Source organism: Nannobrachium achirus, assembly GCF_963921795.1.
Source record: "Nannobrachium achirus genome assembly, chromosome: 13".
Lineage (NCBI taxonomy): Eukaryota > Metazoa > Chordata > Actinopteri > Myctophiformes > Myctophidae > Nannobrachium > Nannobrachium achirus.
The window spans coordinates 45797562-45818292 of NC_137833.1; the positions used below are offsets into that span (position 1 = coordinate 45797562).

Genomic DNA, 20731 nt, shown 5'->3' on the forward strand with positions numbered 1-20731 from the left:
ACACCTTCCGATTGTACCGCTTGACTAGCGGAGCTCTTTTGCGGCCGGACCGGAAGCGGGGAGCTAGCGAATCCGTATCCGGTGAAACCGGAAGCGTTCGGTTTTGGCTCGATAGAGCGACAGGAAGAGCAAAGCGATTCGACTGATAAACAGACTCGCCCACAACTAAAGCATTCTCCCCTGACAGGAGAGGAACTTTTACGTTTAATACCTGCTCTAAGGCCTTTATGCTTGTCCCTTGACCCGGGCTCATAGTAGGCCGACAGAATTTCTGACTCAAGGTTAAATTCATAGCATCGCTCACGCGAGGGAAAATCCACTCGCGCGCATGAGGAACCATATAATTGTTTGACGTTAACATTACTGGTTGCTGATAAAACCTCTGACTGATTAAAGAGTCCTGACGGGACTCCATCATTCTTACAGGAGGCATGCATAAAGGATTCATATTGTCGACGCGAGGGATATCCCACTCGCGCGCTTGAGGAACCACATAATTGTTTGACATTAACATTACTGGTTTCTGATAAAACCTGTGATTGATTATCGAGTCCTGACAGGACTTCATCATTACTACAGGAGGCATGCACGATGGGGTCGTCTGTGCTAGTGCGAGAGAGTTGGACAGAGACAGACTTTGTTCTTTCAACATGTTTATTGCCGACACAGGAGGCATCAAAATTAACATTTTCATTTCCCCGACACGGGGTACCGAAAAACGCCCTCGTTTGGGGGGAGGGGGACCGAGAGACACCTCGGACCCCCGCCCCAGCACAATTCCCCTCTTCAGAGTGTCATTTGCGCTGTCCCCTACCGCGGCCACCGCGGTATGAAGACTGCTGCCTGCCATCCTTGGACGGGCGGCGCGGCTGAGCGCGCTCGGGAACCACAGCCTTGCTGCGGGGCCTGTCAGGCGCCCTGGCTGCAGAGGCTCCCCTGGAGGAAGACGAGTGCTTCTTAAAAGAAGCAGAGCGGCCCCTTTCCTTGGCGCGGGAGGAGCGGGACGTCCTCCTAGCTTGCTGCGGTTCATCCTGTGGCACTGTGGTGGACTCGACGATGTCCTTAGCCGCCTTGAAGAAGGTAACTCTACCCTGCAGCAGCTCCAAGCCCCCACCCATGAGGGTGGTGGGACTGTTCTCCATGTTTATGAGAGACTTGTACATCTCCCCGCGAGGACCTAGAGGCTTCTCGCCCACGTCCCTCTTAGGCTCGAGGTCGACATAGTCGAGCCAGCGGGCTCTCTCAGACTGGAGGTTGTAGTCCATGGACCTGCCCATCCACTTAACCGCATGCCAATTGACCTTCAGCATGATGTCAAATAGAGTGTTCAGTTCAGCTGTGTGCTCCCCCGTGGGCAGACCTTTGACCAGGTCCTTGGTGGAAGCGAGCAAGAGCTGGATCAGATTTAGGTCCTTAGCGGCAGAGCAGCGGACCGGTAGGCGTTACGAGCCCTGTCCGACTGCAGCTTGTCCTCCAGGACAGTGAACCCCGGCGGGTTGGTGCCGACGGGGCCAACAAACGGCCCGTTTTTAGCCGTGCCTACATCTTTGTACTGGGGTCTGACGGAACTCAGAAAAGATTGTGCCAACAGGTGGTCCAGGTTAGGGCAGGTGGACATGCCTGCCTCCGCACCGCCCACCAAATCCAACACAGAAAAAGGCAGCTTCCTGGGGTCTTTATGTGTCTTCCATGAGGAATGGAGGGCCTTGGTGAAACCTTTCACCAGCGGCAGCCTGGAGAGGACATACGGGGCGGGAACCGAAGGCTCCTGCCCGGGCATTTCATCATCATCCTCGGCCTCTTCAGAGGGGAGAGGAGGTGGCAACTCCTCTCCAACTCTGGCCAGAGCTCTCATGTAGACTGTGAGATGATCCAGCATTTCTGCTGCAGAATCGACGTCCTCTGCTCCCGCTTCACTCGCTTGACTGGCGGGTGGAGGGGCAGTGGTGCCTGAGGAGGCCTGGGAGCTCCCTGCGGCGTCCAGTTGACGTGCTGGAGCCGCAGGGGCATTACCTTTCACAGTGACCGTGAGTCGAGAACCCTCGTCCTCGACGGAGTCCTCCTCCTCCTCGGCCGTGTATCCAGAGTATTCAGAACCAGAACCCTCGCTCTGACAGGAGCTCAGGTCCGACTCTCGCCTGAAGGTCTGGACTGTTTTGGTGATGCTCACGTCGAGGGGGACGTCCCCGACGGTCACATCCAAGCGTTTCTTTTTGGGCACCGCGCCCGAAGGGGAAAAGGCTACCGGAGATTTCGTCTGGATGTTAGCCTTCTTGGTCGCCTTCTTAGCGGCGACTTCACCAGACCCGCCAGCTCCAGTGACAGTGGAGCTAGCTGCGGTCGGTTGCGCGGCAGGCGGTGTCTCATGTAGCACGGCGCCATCTTGACTTGGAATGGCGCGCTGGTTGCCAAGCGGATCTCCGGAAGGCAGCGCCGCACCTTGACCAACGGTGCGGGCCGCCTGGGGAAGGAAAGACTGGGCTGTGGGGTTGAGAGCAGTGGACCCACCTGGTGGAGCGCAGGCCCCGAGGCCTGCCCTGGCTAGGAAGAACCGGTGTATCAGTACATCGTGGTCGTAGGCCACGCAGCAGTCACAGAAAGGTCCTGCTCTCCCCTGAGGACTCAGTGCAGAGAAGGCGTGTGCAACGCCCATGCAGCCGACACAGAGATGGTGAAGATCCTGTCCGTCGATGAGTCCTGGACAGCCTGGACATTGCCTCGGCAGGAAGGCCAGAGGATCCATGGCGAAGCACTGTAGATAGAGTTAACCAGAAGCAGACGAGCTAACAAGCTAACGGCTAAGGCTAGGCCACGCTTGATTCGGGCAGGGCCTGAACAAGCGGTAAGCAGTGTAGCTAACGTTAACAATAGCAGACGAGCTAACAAGCTAACGGCTAATGCTATGCCACGCTTGCTTCGGCAGAGAGTGAAAAGAGGATGTTACTTCCGCCTCCGGGGGTTTATATAGCCTGGAGGCGGGTCACTCCGGTTTGAGTGACAGGCCCTTCCTACCTACGTTAGTACGGGAGCTGAAGTAGTTTCTCTGAATGATCGCCAGGGGGCGTCATTACCCAAGTGGGAGGTCATCCTGGAATATTGACAGTAAACTGCCTGTGCCCGATAATGGGTGTAATTTTGTGCGGAGTGTGCCATGCTGTTGGTGGTAGTCTGGCATTAGCAGGGCCTGAGCACCAGCAGAGATTTGCGAGAACAGAGAGCATTTCACTTGCATTTGCACTAAGAAATGACCTGACTTCACCAGTGAGTGTGTACTGTATGTACTTTAAAGTAGGGTAAGTGGTTTTGTTTCATTAAATAAGTGTTATATAGCTCTATTGAGTCTCCATGTCTCTCCACAGAAAATACATTTTCAGCACGACATTATAATAACAATGTTATGCAATTCAGCAGCGAAGTGTGATGTCACTTCCGTGAAATGGCGTGAAATGACGCCCTCTACGGGGTTCATGCTGGTATTGTTTTGTATTCAAATCGCCATTGAGGAATTTGCGATCACCGCATATAAGAACTGTGTTAAAAATATAAACACACCATGTGCGCGGACATGCTCTCAGCGACAGTCTGTCCCAGACACGAGTGTCTCTCTGTAGTTTCCAACATTTAGGACAGCGTTGATTACATTTTCTCTGACAACAGGCTATATCAGATATGAATGAATATCATAAACTATGCAGAACCCCCCCGCTGACAGAAACGCGCACATGGTGTGTTTATTTTTTTAACACAGTCCTTATATGCGGCAATCGCAAATTTCCCAATGGCGATTTGAATACAAAACAATACCAGCATGAACCCCCTAGAGGGCGTCATTACGCACAAATGACGACATGGCTTCGTTTCTCTATGGGGATAGAGAACTCGTCAGTATACAGCAGAGGTCTTCAGGTAGGGCCGAGGACCGAAATTACCTGCGATCCGACCCAGCACCGGGTCCATTCACAAGTAGTGACTGGGAGCCGGGTCGGAGCCGCTAGCGTATGTTCCATTGATACCCGAATGATTGGCTGTCACAGCTGTTTTTTCTCCTCCGGTCAGTGAGAGGCAAGCTGCCTTGCTGTGTCACGTGACTTGTCAGGAACTACTGGCGCTACTTGACAAACAAAACAATATGCTCTGCTGCGACATAAATTAACAGTGGATTAGCATTTAACAATGGCTAAGAAGAAAGATTACACATCTAAAGAAAACATGTCCGCATTGATTGAAATATGTGGGTAAATATGTTAATGACCAGGGGTGAGCAGCAATTACGAGCGGTAAGAAAGAAAAAGTCCTATTTAATGATAATAAACACCTTCATAATAATGTTGACATTCAGTCATTTCGGATCTCGCCTCCGGTTCTGACTTCTCTCTGTGCTGCTCAGGTATCTGTTCTCATTATTTCTAATAATAGGCGGGTTTTGGTAGGTAAAATTGGACCAGTGAAGACCTCAAGTATACAGGTTAAACAAGTGAAATTGGAGGTGATGACACAAATAAATTAGCAGATGCAATTGGAACTGGATCACTATGAAATGAAACCAAAAGAAACGTTGCCACAATTGTTTTCTGTTTATTAAAGAGAGAGAGAGTTAGAGACAGAGAGACAGGGAGACTCCTGTTACTGAACAAACACACTATAGCAATGATTACTATCAGAATATAGTAACAAAAACAAATCAACATATAAGTGTTAATGGACATTATTCTTTTTATATATAAAGATTTTCTCTATGACCAGCACAAAAAACGATGACACCTTCAATAATGTATTGGCCACATATGATTGGTGGAATATAAAAGAAACTTCCAGAATTTGGGAAGCATATTGCCATAATACCAGCATATGGCTGACGGCTAATTTCTCTCACTGCATGTGACAGCGGTGTCACCTACAGTCCTACACATACCAGAGTTAAAGTTTTGAGGGGAGAATCCACCTCAGGACAGATTTAAACACAATCCTTTTCCTACAGCCTGTGGGGGTTTCAGAAAAAAGACATTGTCCAGTTGAATTTCTTCAGTATGTCGTCTCTGTTGGGTGGAAAACTCATACTGCACGTCCAAAACTGTTACTTTTCAGGGTTCAAATTCAAAAGTAACAGATCTACAAGCTCAAAACATGTTTCGAGCTTGTATATCTGCTACTATTGATGCTTTCGAGTATGATCAAATACAGCAGGGTGTAAATTGACCAATATACACAAAAAGTTAGAAAGAGAGGACAGGTCAAAAAGTTCATATTTGAGTCAAGGGGGTTGAAGACTTAAAAAAAGGGTGTGTTTTTCTTTTCCTTGTGTCAAATAGCTTTCGTAAAGCACGAGGGTAAAAACAAAAGCTACGAACAAGAGGGGAGATTTATTTTTAATCTTATTTGAAACTCCTCGTGGCACTGCTGCTAATTACCCAGTGGAAAGACATCAAGGAGACAGCAGCCCACGCTGAGACACACTGTTATTGTGCTAGCTGTTAGTCACTAGCACTGTGGAGCAAAGTGCTATAGTCATTGGCTCTAGTTTATATATAGACTTATTAGATGTATATCTATTGTTGTTGTCGGGCAGAAACCTCATCTCCATACAGTATGTTAACGTAAATGAATGCCCTACTTGATCATACTGCAGTGTTACTTTGAGCTTGTTGATCTGCTGCTTTTGCTCATGATGAATTTAAATCCTGAAACGTAACAGTTTTGGACATACTGTATGAGGTTTCCACCCGACAGAGACGATATCTGTACATATATATACTTGTTTTGTGTGTGTTATTTATTATAGGAGAACATTTATGAAAATGGCAAGAAAAGCCAATGTACAGTACAATCTCACAATGCGGCATGTTGTGTGAAACGTGAGCTTGTCGATTGGCAATTTGCGCTATATGGGGAAAAAGAGAGGATAAGACAAATTGTTCAAAATAGTAGGGTACAGTAACCTATTACCTGTTATAATAAGATGCTTAGTTTGCCCATTCACTCATAAGTGTCTTGTTGCTCACCTGAACTGCACTGACTATAATTGAGTTCCACCAGAGCCGCCACGTTCCCTCCTGTGTCTTCCCTACACTGTCTCCCTCTCTGTTTCCTATAGCGTCTTGTCACAAAGGAAAAAACATGTTCAAAAGAGGAGTTGGGCTGCCCCCACTCTCTTGTTTAACAAGGGAGATATTTTTGAACGGCTCGAGCAGGGTGAGGAGATGTGGCAGAGGTTCATCTGTGGTATGTATGAGGCAGAGTGCTCACGGCTGCCCAGACTCTGCCTTTTATGCTAATTTGTTATTGTCTACATGCAAATGAAGCGGTTAATGTGTTGCTGGTGATGAGCAAAAACCACAAGGTTGGGATAAGCTCTGTCGGGTGGAAACCTCATAATCCAAAAATGTTACGACAGGATTCAAATTCAAAAATGGCAAAAGATCGATCTCAAAATGCGTCGCTTCACTCCGTGTTTCGAGCTTGTGGATCTGCTACTTTTGAAGCTTTTGTGTGACACTGTAGTGTGATCAAGTTAAGGCGTTAATTTTGGCACAAAATTAATAGCAGTTCTTATAGAGACATTTTTAACTGGTGGGGTCTTCCAGAAGAAAGGTGTTCAGTTGTAATGAAGGGATATCATCGTTAAACCATTCTGCTGTGGATCGAGACAATTTGTCATCCTGGAGAGAAATCCCTCGAAGCCCCTCGTTGTCCCAGGTTCCATTCCAGGCCAGGGTATGTGTGTCCCTGAGCAAGACTCTAACCTCTAATTGCTCACATGCTCCTCGTGGGCAGCGCATCAGCTGGGTTGGGCCGAAAATACTGAATTTCCCTCACGGGAGGAAGTAGGTAACTATTATTGTTATAATTAAGTGACGATCATTTTTCCTCATAGTTTGCCTCCCACTCCCCCCCCCCCCCCACAACCAATCTGTGGAGTCAATGCAAAACAAAAGAAAAAAAGCAAAAGAGATCGCTTCCCACTCGTTGAACACGATCAATCGTGTTCGTTGGAGCACCCCGGCCATGCTTGAGGCAAAGTGGAATAAGAACCCCAGCCCCCATGCAGTTTCAAAACCCCAAACTTGGAGACTTCAAACCCTCCATGGTTATGAAACACACTGAGTAAGTGTCCTTATGGATCCGATAGGCCTACATACAAAAAGTCTTGAAATAGTAGCAGCCTCCCACTCTACCCTTATGTAAGCTCCCCAGCAATGTGTGCCTGTGCGTGTGTGTGTGTGGGTGCACGCACACATACTGTATGCACGTGTGTGGGCATTTTGTGTGTGTGTGTGTGTGTGTGTGTGTGTGTGTGTGTGTGTGTGTGTGTGTGTGTGTGTGTGTGTGTGTGTGTGTGTGTGTGTGTGTGTGTGTGTGTGTGTGTGTGTGTGTGTGTGTGTGTGTGTGTGTGTGTGTGTGTGTGTGTATGTGCGTCTGCGTGCGTACGCATGCACAATGCACATGTGCAGGCAGTAAGAGTCTGTCTTGTGTGTGTGGGTGTGTGTGTGTGTGTGTGTGTGTGTGTGTGTGTGTGTGTGTGTGTGTGTGTGTGTGCGCGACTGCACGTGTGCAGGTTTGTATGTTCATGTGTTGAAATGTATGCATTCTGTCTATCTTTGTGTGCAGTGCACAATATTGTGTATTATTGTACATGCTCTTTGTGAGTTTGAATCTCTCTTGCATATCTCTCTCTCTCTCTCTCTCTCTCTCTCTCTCTCTCTCTCTCTCTCTCTCTCTCTCTCTCTCTCGTCCTGGGTCTCACTACAGTTCTGTCTAAATAAAACGTCCCAAAAATGTTCTTAAAAAAAAAAAGGAAAAGAAAACGTAGCAATAACATTAACCTAGAGACCTCTGGGTAATGAGCGAACTTGAAGCATAATATCTCCGCCGTCGGGTGGAAATCTCGTATGACCAAAACTGTTATCATAAAAACTGTGAAAATAGCGATCTACAAGCTCACAATGCGTTGCTTGTAGACCTGCTATCTTCACTGCCTTTTGCGATACTCTTATATGATGAAATAGGGAATTAATCGACATAAGAAAACAAACATAAAAAGCTTAACTATGGAGATGTAAGGTTTCTGCCTGACAGCAAAATAAGATATGCTTCATGTTGGCTCATTACCCAAAGGTCTCTGGGTTAATTCTCAACAGCTTTATCTCAAGTAACACTAAACTATCCTTAATGCGTTGTCATAGTACACCAATAATAATTAAGACTATTAAAAAAACTATTATTAAATGTGCTTTTATTTTTTTTATTATAGTTGAACTAACACGTGTGTGGAGGAGGATTTCTAGGCTGCACAGTGAGGAAGTAAGCATGAACTGTGTGTGTGTGTGTGTGTGTGTGTGTGTGTGTGTGTGTGTGTGTGTGTGTGTGTGTGTGTGTGTGTGTGTGTGTGTGTGTGTGTGTGTGTGTGTGTGTGTGTGTGTGTGTGTGTGTGTGTGTGTGTGTGGGGTGTGAGAGAGTGTTCTTGTTTCCGATGATAAAGTATCTATATAAAGACGGTTGTGTGGGCAGGGGGAACAGTTAAGTACATCTTATACAAACCTGCTCTGCTCTTTATGCTGTCTTCTGTTTGCAAGGTATTCATTATGCTGCAAAATACCTACTCTCACACAACTCCTATAGGATCCTAGGTCATATCAATCTTTTAACTTTTTCGTGTCAATGTCCCCAAATGAATTACGTATTTGGCCGCCGACCCACATAATCACATAAAAGAGGTATTATAGGAGTGGTGCATGGGGCCAATAATTATAGCCAACTGAAAACAGATGCTCTTTAGGTAGAGGATTATCAAAAGGCATACACTCTCCTTTTCGCTTTGGAGATACTGTAGGCAGGTAATTCAGGCAAACATGTACCATTATACTGTATAAAAACATGCACAGGCGCCTACGCATTTCCACTCATAGGTCCAACGGTCAACAGTAGATGATATTTAAATGTGGCGAGCTAGTTTTGAAAGGCTCTTATCATTTTGCATGGAAGGCTTTTAGAGCCTGCCTGTTGCTCAGGGTATAAATTGAATCTTGAGCATCAGGTCAAAATGTGTGTCAGATCCTGTGTCTAGGTGAGATGTGATTTTTTTTAAATACTAAAATGTTATGCCACGATTTTGTAACCCATTTTACATCCAGTGCCAATTGCCTCCCTCTGCCAACCTAGCCTAGTAAACTGACTCCTCCTGCCTTCTGATTCGAAAGGAGAGTCTGGTGGTTTACGAGGCTACTGCCAACCTGGGGAGAGCCCTGAACTGAACTCATGCTTCCTTCAATGTATGAGGAGTAAGCAGCCCGCCTCCCATCACCTGACATGGGGGAGATTCCCCGGTAGGATGTAGCGAGTGGAAGGAACACGTTATTCCAACCAGTTCCTTTCCCCTCCATCAGGCGTCCTGGACCAGGCTCAGGCTGACCAGGCAGTATAGAGACCAGGATTACTGCATGTTTCTTTGTGAGGGTACCTACCCTAGGAGACACGAGGAGAACATGCAAACTCCACACAGAAAGGACCTTTCGCCAACCCCACCTAGGCTATGGGCACTGATGACACGGAGGAGAGAACACGCCCACAGCGTATCCGATGGTAATTGAACCCGGGACCTTCTAGCTGTGAGGCGACGGCACTGCCTACTGCGCCCCTGTGAGACATGACATTTGATACAATGTAAATGTCTCAATAGAAGAGCAGGGAGACAAAATACAACCACCCCAATTGTATACTGTAAGTTATATTGTATTAACATACTCATATTAACATATTTTATTTTATTAATAAAAGAAAAGTTAGTGCGGCTTTAATATTCAAGACAATTGTATGCCATATGTAGTGGGGGTCCCTGCTTCATGTCTCACTCTCTCTCTTACGGTGTAGAGAAGTGGTTCTAAAAGGGGGACTTCCCCATGGTTCAAACTCCCGTTGGTCCAAACAGGGTTAGGTTTAGGTGGTCGGACCAAAGGGAGTTCGAACCAAGGACATGTTACCTCTAAAAGTGGGGTCTGGAGGCCCCATTGGATTCTTGTGGGGGTGTCAGGGGGTCCCCACCAAAAGTAGTTTATACGTCATCACAATCACTTTAACCGCTTTATCCATTTGTCCATTCAAAAATGCCACATCTAAGCTTGTACATCTGCTATTTTTGAACATTTTAGAAAAATCTTGAAAGTGTTTTGAATATTTTTAAATTGTTTAACACAAATCTTCTCATCTGGGGCTCCCTGGCACAAAAGATTTTCAGTCTTTAGGGGGCCCGCAGCCAAATACATTTAATCCACAAATACATTTATATGAATTAAACTATCTGCTGTCGGGCCAAAACCTCCTAACTACAAAATGTTCATTTTCGGGGAAATGAGCTCAAGTGGCGTTTGGAGGTTTTGACCAAAGGGCTTTTTACTACTTTTCATTGGTTCAATATTATTTGAACCAACACACAGACGTAAAGGGTGTTCAATAGCACATATTTATGAAAAAAAGAGAGGGCCAATCGGGTGGAGTTAGCTGGTTTGGCAGAAAGTGTGGAGTTAGGAGGTTTTGTCCCAAGCACTTTTTACTACTTTCTATTGGTTCAATATTATTTTAACCAACACTCAGATGTAAAGGGTGTTCAATAGCCCTGATTCATGCCAAAAAAATCTAAAACCTCAAAAATTGAGTTAAGAGGTTTTGGCCAGACACTGACAGTGTCTCTTGGATCTTGTGGATTTGACATATGGCCCAAATGCATGCCACCAAAACTGTGGGAGGAGTAGCGCGGCAGAAAGACGGATGGAATAAAGTCAGACAAGTATTATTGTCAAAACCTCTTAACTCCATTTTTGAGTTTTTTAAAATTGTTTGGCATAAATCAGGGCTATTGAACAACCTTTACATCGGAGTGTTGGTTAAAAAAATATTGAACCAATGGAAAGTAGTAAAAAGTGCTTGGGACAAAACCTCCTAACACACTTTCTGCCAAACCAGCTAACTCCACCCGATTGGACCTCTCTTCCCCAGAAGAGAAGGTTTGTGTTCAAAATTTCAAACACAAAAATAGCAGATGTACAAGCTCGCTGCGCAATCATGAAGTGACACACTGTGAGCCTGTATATCTGCTTTTCTTTTAACAGCCAACACTACAATCTAAAATGACACAAGATGCTTTCCGGGGAAAGCTTGTAGATCTGGCATTTCCTCCGTTTTTCTTCAGTCAGAATGTGGACGCTGGGGTGTTTAAGTGATAAGAACACAACATTGTAAATGTCAGCGCTGAGGTTTTGACACCGACATACCTTTAACTGCATCCATTTAGCCTTAATCTGACCGGCTTTACATTATTCATCCTCCTACGCTCTAATTGGCAGATCTGTCAACACCCCCCTGTCTCTCTCTTTCTCTCTCTCCATCTCTCTTTTTTTCACTCCTCCTCTCCGTCTCCCCCCCCCCCCCATCTGTGGGATGCTGCCGTTCCCGTTGTGCGCATGTCGTTGATGAGTCAATTTGTGGAGGAGCACACGCGCACTCTCTCACACACAGACACACGCATGCATTCACGTGCGCACACACACGTGCATGTCCATCCTTATTCAGCCTGCCTCTGCGAGACGCAGTGCCAACGGAGGTGAGCAGAGTAGACAAGAAGAATAGGCTGCTGATAGAGAAGAAAGAGAGAGAGAAAGAGACAGAGATAAAGAGACAGAGAGAGAAGACGGAGGCGATGAACAGAGTGAAGACGAGAAAAAGTGCAGACATGAGTTTTTCTATTTCCAGAGCACAAGTGAGAAGATGTGAGAGATCCACCCCAACAACGTCTCCGCCGGACTTTTGAGGAGTTGGTGCACGCCGGAGATGATTATCCACATGCCCGCCGTGGTGTGTGCTTGAGCAGCTGTGCGTGCCTGTGTGCCTGTGCGTGTGTGTGTGTGTGTGTGTCTGTGCGTGTGTGTGTGTGTAGCCATGGCCGGTGGCCAGCCAGGGGTCCATGCCCTGAAGCTGCAGCCTCCGGACGTCTCCTTCACGCTGAGGAGCGGCAGCAACTTCATCAGATGGGACGAGGTGAGCATGGAGGCGATAGTTCCTGTTTCCTATTATCCTACTACATCCTTTTTCCTAAAGTCTTACTACTTCCTAAAGTCCTACTACATATTTCTTCAAGTCCTACCAGCCTAATACTCCCTATTTCATATTTCCTGTAATGCACAACTGCTCTTTATTTCCTATATACATATAAATGTGTTTATTTGTTTGGTTCCATTCGTACACTCTCAGGGTTGTATCAACACTGGTGCTGAGTTTAGATATAGGCTACTCTTTGTAGTTAAGTACTATTAGTTATGTGTATAATATATACCAGAGGAGGTTATTCCTGCTTTTATTCTATTGGTTTGCAGAGGAAGAGGAGGAAGCTCCTATTATGCGGATGAAGCAAATTGATTTGATTATAATTTAACTGAGAGAGAGAGAGGAGAGGAGGGGAGAGGAGAGGAGAGGAGAGGAGAGGAGAGGAGAGGAGAGGAGAGGAGAGGAGAGGAGAGGAGAGGAGAGGGGAGGGGGTGAAAAGCGGGAGACATTCTCTGCCCTATTGTATCCCCTGCTATACCCCTTATCCTTACCCTCTATCCGCGAAATGCAGGCAAGGCAGCTTGCTCTGTCCCTAAAATGTGTTTTGGGGTCGCTATACCCACTCTACGTTATGCCGACTCCGTTATTTGCGCAGGGAGGTGTGGCCGTGGATGTAGTGGAGTAGAAGTAAAAGTACTGACAATTTACTTTACTCCAATAAAGTAAAAGCACCACAAAATTCTACTTAAGTACGTAGAGTACTTAAGTAAATCTACTTACACCACTGTACAAAGCTATACAGCCGATGTTTGTAACTACTACAAAAACTGCAACAGCTACAAAGCTACAGTATATGAAAAAAGGTGAGATGGTTTTAACTTCAGCTACAAAGACACAAAGCTTAAGCCACAAAATATGTTGTGTAACTTTGTATCTTTTGAGTCTGCCATGTGAGCAGCAAAGACCCAGGATCTTTTTTCCTTAATATGAAATGCCAGCAGTAATTCAGGAGTAGCGAGGCAAGTAGAGTGAACGAAGGGCTTCTATTTCCTGTCCTGCTACCTGTTGGTAGGGTTTGTATATCGTCATTGTCGGGCCACAACCTCGTATCTCCAAGTTTCAAATTTGTACGTTTTTCCACAAAGTAAAGCCCTGCTTCATCAGACAAGGCTGTCGCACAAAAGTAGTGAAAACAGCAGATCAACAAGATTGTCTGTTTTCACTAGTTTAAATCATTTTAAAAATGATAAATTCAAAACGAATGGTTTTGGACATACAAGGTTTTCACCCGACAACGACGATATACAGTATATCAGGGGTCTTCAACGTTTTCAGGCCAAAGACCCCTTAGCTGGGAGGGTGATAAAGCAGGGACCCCTTTCTACATTATTGTATAACATTTTGTTGCAGATTTTCATCGACTTGTTTGACAGCACTGTCATCATTCTAATTTGGATTTGTGTTTATGTATTTTTCAGACATTTAACCGCTTAAATCATTGACCGGTTACTTAGTAAGTTTGACCTTTCACTCTGTACTTGGTCTGCTCTTTTTTGACCTCTACACCAAAGTTATTTGGCAAGCAGCCGATCTACAAGCTCTCTGCGAGGCGTTGAGAGCTTTTAGATCTGCTATTTTTGGCTAAAGTTTCCTCAGAATATAGGGATGTGAGGGTTCAAGTTGTTCATTTAAAAGAGTGATACTACCACACAAAGATTTGAGACGTGGATACAATCACATACTTGTTACATTATCTTTACCACTATCACAAGGGTACAGAAATATCATTATACAAAACATTTACATTAGTATTGTACTAATGTAAATCCTTCCCATTATCAAAGATACAAGAAGATGTAGAAGTGCAAAAATGTGAATCTCAAAGATTAGTTGCAATGATTCAGGAGCTTGTAAAATGTATATACTTTTGAGCTATATTTTTTAAAAAGGGGGGGGAAAGAAAATGCATGCATGCACATATACACTACCACACAGTAGGTATTAGTGTGTGTGTGCGTGTGTGCGTGCGTGCACATCTGTGTGTGCTGGCACGCTGAAGTAGGGATCGTTGATAAGAAACGTGCTGTCAAGTTACTATGGTAACTGGTCTGGTTACCACCACCTAAACAGATGAGGTATGTGTGTGTGCGTGCGTGCGTGCGTGCGTGCGTGCGTGCGTGCGTGCGTGCGTGCGTGTGTGTGTGTGTGTGATGAGCTTGTGTGTGTCATTGTCATAATGTCATTTTGGGTTGGGGTTGGGCGATTTCTTTATTGCTATGTATTACTACTATACACTCATCTTTTCTTTTCTATATTATCTAAAATATGAATCCTTGTTGTGAACCTCATTAGAGGCCAGCGGCAAACACTCAAGTTGCGGGGATTTGATTTAAAAGAGCTAGGAGTTTGTTCCAGATTATGTGCTGCATAAAAGAAAGAACCAAAATAAGGCTATCTTATTGTCTCAGTAATGTCTGGGTGTGCCGAGATATGCTTCTTGCTCAGTTAACGGGTTATACGTGCTCGCTCCTGGTTGCATTCAGTGTTGCAATGTCTGCTTATTATAAGCGACTTTGGAATTATTTTTCTCTGAAACTATCCTACTGATTAAAGTACACAGTTGTTCCTTACTTAGATTCACTTTTTGTTTTCAAATATGATGCTTTGTATGGTCCTGTTCACCAAGTGTCGATCATTTTCACGATTTGTCAAATGTTTTGAAAATAGCAGGTTTGTGATGCATTGAGAGCTTATCATCTTTTTCTTTCGGCTAATTCCCATGGGGCTCACTGCAACAGATTTTCATCTGGTTGTGTTTTTTTCTGCGTCTTCCTCTGTCTCTCCAGCCACCTGCATGTCCTCTCTCACCGCATCCATGAACCTCCTCTTTGGCCTTCCACTTCTCCTCTTACCTGCTAGTTCCATTTTTAGCACCCTTTTCCCATTGTGTCGTAGTCGACTAAAGCCAGACTAAACCTAAAACTTGTCAGATGACTAAAATATAGCTAAAACAAAATGAAAATGTATTCAAAAATGTCAGTCAAAATTAACGCTGCTTCAGTCTTGGCACTTTTTTCCATCTGTCCCACCCTGCCTGCACTCTCTTCGTCACCTCTCCTCCACACTCCCCATTACTTTAGATCTTAAAGGAGTAGTTCACCCCCAAAATGTTTTTTGTTGCATTCCTAAGAAAAAAAAATGATTATAGTAAACTTACCCTGACGGTTTCCCCATCCAGTGCCAAGCATTTGGGTCCCCATCTGGAATCAATGGGGGTAAATTTACTATAATCACATTTTTGTCTTAGGAATGCGACAAATAAAATAAAAATATTATTGAGTCTCAAGATTCTCTCGGCTTGATTACTGCAACGCACTTCTCTCTGGTCTGCCAAAGAAAACAACTGACAGTCTACAACTTCAAAATGCGGCAGCCAGAGTTTTAACTAAAGCTAGGATGAGAGAACATATTACTCCAGTCTTAGCGTCGCTACACTGGCTCCCGGTTGTTTTTAGGATTGATTTTAAAATTATTTTACTTGTTTATAAAGCTCTAAATGGTCTGGCACCTTCGTACCTCTATGACTGCCTGCATAGATACGTTCCAAACCGCCCACTCAGGTCTTCTAGTGCTGACCTACTCGATGTGCCTAAAATGAAATATAAAAAATATGGTGAAGCAGCTTTCTGCTTCTACGGACCGACAGTTTGGAATAAACTCCCACTACACCTAAGACAGGCAGCCTCTGTGGATAGCTTTAAAGCACAGCTCAAGACCTATTTCTGTACTCTTGCTTTTAGCTGAATTTTTTAATCTCTTTGATGCAATTGACGTCCACGCTGTTCTGAAATTGTTCTTCAATGTTTTATGTTTTTATTTTTCTGCTTTATTGTATTCATGTGTATTTTATTTTTTCTGTTAAGCACTTGTGCTTCATTTTCTGCTCTGTAAAGCACTTTGAGCTGCATTTCATGTCATGAAAGGTGCTATAAAAATAAAGCTTTATTATTATTATTATTATTAAGTCTCCATGGCATGAGTAATCAAAAGAAAATAAGTCATTTTGGGAGTGAACTACTAATTTAATAGATGGGCTATACTTTTGAGCTATATTTTTGAATAGCTGAAGTAAAATAGGGTTAAAGTGGTTAAACTGTGCTTCATTTTGCTGGGGACCTCCTGGAATATACTCAAGGACCTCTGGGGTCCCCGGACCCCACTTATAGAACCATTGGGCTAGATTAGTTCTGCCTTTTGTTACAGTTAATCACATCATCTTTACGGATTAGTGGGAATCACAGACGCTGCTCTTAATTGATTTCTGTCATACAGTAACTATTGTGTCTAAAGTAACTATTGTTAGTACATTTACTCAAGTACTGTACATTTTGAGGTATTTTTACTTTTCTGGATAATTATACAGTTGTCAGTGTTTTTACTTCTACTCCACTACATCTCAGAGGCAAATATTGCACTTTTTACTCCACTACAAATATGTGAAAACTAGTTACTACAGTAGTTACTAGTTTGTTGATTTTGATTATTATTACAAAACATGCATTAACCAGCTCCATATACATTTCGGCCATTTGATAATAGATTTGTTTTGGGCCTTTTATGCCTTTATTGATAGGACAGTAGACTGACAGGAAATAGGGAGTGACACGCAGCAAAGGTCGTCGAACTTGCAACACTTTTGTCAGGCATCAGATCCTACAGTCTCTGGTATGCGCCTGGATGGGTAGGCCAGTTGGCACCCTGTAACAGAATATTTCTACATTGCAGTATTGATACTGCAATGTATCAATACCCCCCAATGTATCAACCCCCCCCCCCCCCTCCCCCCAAAAACATGATTATCAGGTATTATGATTATTCTAGGAGGAAGATTGTTTCCAAAAAAGTGTACAGAAAGAGACACCAGTTCGTTAGGTATGCCTGGTTGTCAGGTGGGTGGTGACCCAGCTGAGGTTAGCCACACCCACAGTGTTCGTTGTATGGTAATAGGGGAGGGGATTATTTTATGATGTCATTAAATCAGGCGTTTTTCGATCAGGCGTTTTGACTCGGAGGCTTTCAGCTTTTAGGAAGAAACAGAAAATACACAGGGAAGGCAAATCTGCAGATTATAACCCCACCTGGTGGTCTATTAGAGTAATGTTAACTCCATAGACACATACAAAACTGAAAAAGTACAAAACTATGACACCAACTCTTTAAGTAAAACTTTTTCCACCACTGGGGATTTGCCTTATCTTGTAAATGCCCATCCGCTGTGTTTATACAACAGGTTTATAACACAGAACCTCTATTTCTTGATTGCTATTTGACTCATTTGTTTATTTGAGAGGGACCCGACAATATATGAGTGACGTATTCAAAATACAGCACAATACAGTGCCGTTAAGAAGCTGTGTAAGTAAGAATCACATTCCCTGACATACTGTAAATGACAATATAAATACACAATGTAAGGTAAAAAATGGAAGAAGAAGAAAAGTAATAGTGCAAAGTATACAGTGGCTCAGGAGATAGAACTGCCGTCTTGCAATACGAAGTTTCCATGTTCAATTCCTGGCTCTGCAAAGAGTCGTTGAGCAAGACACTGAACCCCCAACTGCTCCCGATGAGCAGGTTGGTGCCTTGTATGGTTTCCTCCGCCATCTGTGTGTGAATGTGCGTGTGAATGGGTGAATGTGAAACACATTGTAAAGCGCCTCGGAGAAAAGTGCTATATAAATGCAGTCCATTTACCATAAAAGTCGTCTTTGACAACGCTCACCGTCTGTTCTAAGAACACACTAAAGTACTGTATCATCATCACCTTCCTCTGCACCATCTTCTCATAGCCATCCTCTTTTTGAGCTTGGATCCCCGTTCATTGCCGCTTGCAGCTATATTTAATTTAGATGCTGTGCTGTGCTGTGTAGTTTAGCCTTGGATATAAAATCTGATCAAGCATTTGCAATCAGGTGGGCCTAAAACGTTCTAACAGCCCATTAGAGAAAACATGATCCCTAAGCTTAGTATCTTCTTTAATGACTCCAAATCCAAATGATATTTTTTTAATCATGCCTCTAACAGAAGCATTGCTGTCGCTTTCATTATTGCTGTATTAGTAGTCTTGTTTGTTTCATTGCTGCCAGGCAGAAACCTTGTATCTCCACGTTCTTTTCATCGTAAAATTAACGCCCTACTTGACCATGCCACAGTACAGCGTCACACAAAAGCATCAAAAGGAGAAATAGGAGATCTACAAGCTTGTAACGTGGAACGAAATGACTGAAAAGTTAGTTTCCACCCGACAGAGATAATATGTGGATTATGGTTTATGATTGCAATCTGCTGTCTTTTCCTCAAAAGTAACCATTTTGGTTTCCACCCGACAGCTTTTTTTTTTTCTTTTTTTTTTGTCTTTGGTCCCACATGGGTTCATAATTACTGAGTCATCCTTGTAATGAGCCAACTGACTTTTGTCTGTTTGGATTCGATTACAGTGTTCTCTGGAGCCCGTAATGTTACTTTTTTATGCTTTCTTTAATTTGCTTTCCTTCTCAACATATCTTTTTAATTCCAGAACAGTAGCATCCTCTGGTAAACAGCATAATAGTGCACTGCGTATCCTCATATGGTATTCCTGATATAAACCCAGTTAGAACTAAACACATAAGGTTTACCTAAAGCTACAATACAAAGTTTGTGTGTAACTGACCTCTTCTGACAGGGAGAGTTAATTGCAACCGTAACAACCGGGATTCAAACCCAGGTCTCCAGTGTCAACCGTCCGTTGGTCAAATAAATATCATTTTGGTGGTCCTTGAAACATTTGGGAACCAACCACTGCTGTTATAGAGCCATCATTGTGAACATGCATATGGCCTTGTCCCACTGGGATGCCATGCATGATTCATCAATGCTTATTCTGATCTTTTCTCATCCGTGTGATGTCTTTTGGAGCAGTGATTCAAGGGACTTTCTTTGAGTGCAGGATGCTTTGTGAGAAGAGGAGCTAATGATGAACTTAGTAGTAGTAGCAGCAGTGGTGGAAAAAGTACTCAAATGTTTGACTTCATTGAAAGTATCAATACTGCAATGTAGAAATACTTCATTGTAAAAGTCTGGAATTCAAAATGTACTTGAGTAAAAGTATGAAAGTGTTGGCATCAAAAGTAAAAGTTTAACATTTTTGAAAATAGCAGATCGCAACGCATTGTGAGCTTGTACAATAGCTATTTTCAAATACCCTAGGTGTAAAATAGAACTAAAGTGGTAAATGTATGTTTTATATCTGCAAAGTAACTAGTAACTAGTAACTAGTTTTCAAATAAATGTAGTGGAGTGAAGTACAATATTTGGATCCGAGATGTAGTGGAGTAGAAGTAAAAGTCGGAAATTGGAAATACTCAAGTAAAGTACAAACACCTCAAAATTGTACTCAAGTATACATTACTTAAGTACATGTACTTAGTTACTTTAAACCACTGTTAGTAGTAGAACCTTTGAAAACACACAGTCTACAGTACGTCTGATCTCATTTCAATTAGTGCCAGTTTTATATGCTGCAGTTCTATTTTAATTGCATTCTACACAATTTGGTTAGAATTTTTAGTGAAATTAGAGTTTTCTTTTTGTTATATTGTCATCGTTGCTGTCAGGCAAAAACCTTATTTCTCCATATTCAGCTTTTTACGATTATTTTTCATAAATGAATGCTGTGCAGCCTGGCCTCATCAAACAAGGTTGTCACCACAAGGACTGACAATAACAGATATACAATCGTACAACGCCTCGTGGCTATTTCACTATTTGACCTTTTTAATGATGAAAAACGAACGGTTTTGGACAAGGTTTCCACTTGACTGCCATGTTTATTTAGTGTGTTTTGTGCTTGTCTTACACTGAAGCTGTGGTGTAACTAAGTACATTTACTTAAGTACACATTATTTGTACTTTACTTGAGTATTTCCAATTTCCAAACTTTCACTTCTACTCCACTACATCTTTGATCCAAATATTGTACTTTTACTACACTACATTTACGGTATTTGAAAACTTGAGTTACTAGTTACTTTGTAGATTTTGATTATTATTTCAAAACCTACATTAACAACGTCAGCCCTGTATACATATCGGCCATTTGAAAATAGCCAATCTATAAGCTCACAATGTGTCGCGGTGCGATGCATTGTGAGCTTCTGGGGGTCCGCGGCACGAAAGCATTTTCAGACGGGGAGTCCGAGGTGCCAAATACAAATCAATTTGGGGGTCCATGGCATGAAAACAGTTGAGAAGTACTGATCTATGCTTTGACTCAAGTACTGGACGTTGTCCATCACCATGCACGCGGCAAAGTCCTGGTTTCACCTGGAAATATGGCCCTGCTCTGTTACCCTGGCAACAGTGTAACTGTTTGAAGTTGTCATGACAACTGGACAGAACTTACGAAGCTAGTGTGTGTGTGTGTGTGTGTGTGTGTGTGCGTGCGTGCGTGTGTGTGCCTTGCCCGCATGTGTTTGTTTTCATACTTGTGTGAGTCATTATTGTTGTCGTATTTTACTCTCTCTCTCTCTAGGATCTATCTACAGTGACTCCCGTCACGCTGTGTGTGGATCCACATGGATTCTACCTGTACTGGACCGACCAGAACAAGGTTACACACACACACACACACACACACACACACACACACACACACACACAC

General features: G+C 43.6%; 1 protein-coding gene across 1 annotated transcript in view; it reads left to right on the top strand.

The window, feature by feature from the left end:
* Positions 1-11925: 11925 nt before the first annotated feature.
* Positions 11926-20731, top strand: part of plcb1 (phospholipase C beta 1) — a gene marked incomplete at both ends in the record, with an annotated part of 48482 nt that continues 39676 nt past the window's right edge. Inside the window, 2 exons of the mRNA XM_080740125.1 lie at positions 11926-12024; positions 20603-20680. Coding sequence (XP_080596251.1) covers positions 11926-12024; positions 20603-20680 — 177 coding nt within the window. The remainder of the gene's footprint in view (positions 12025-20602; positions 20681-20731) is intronic.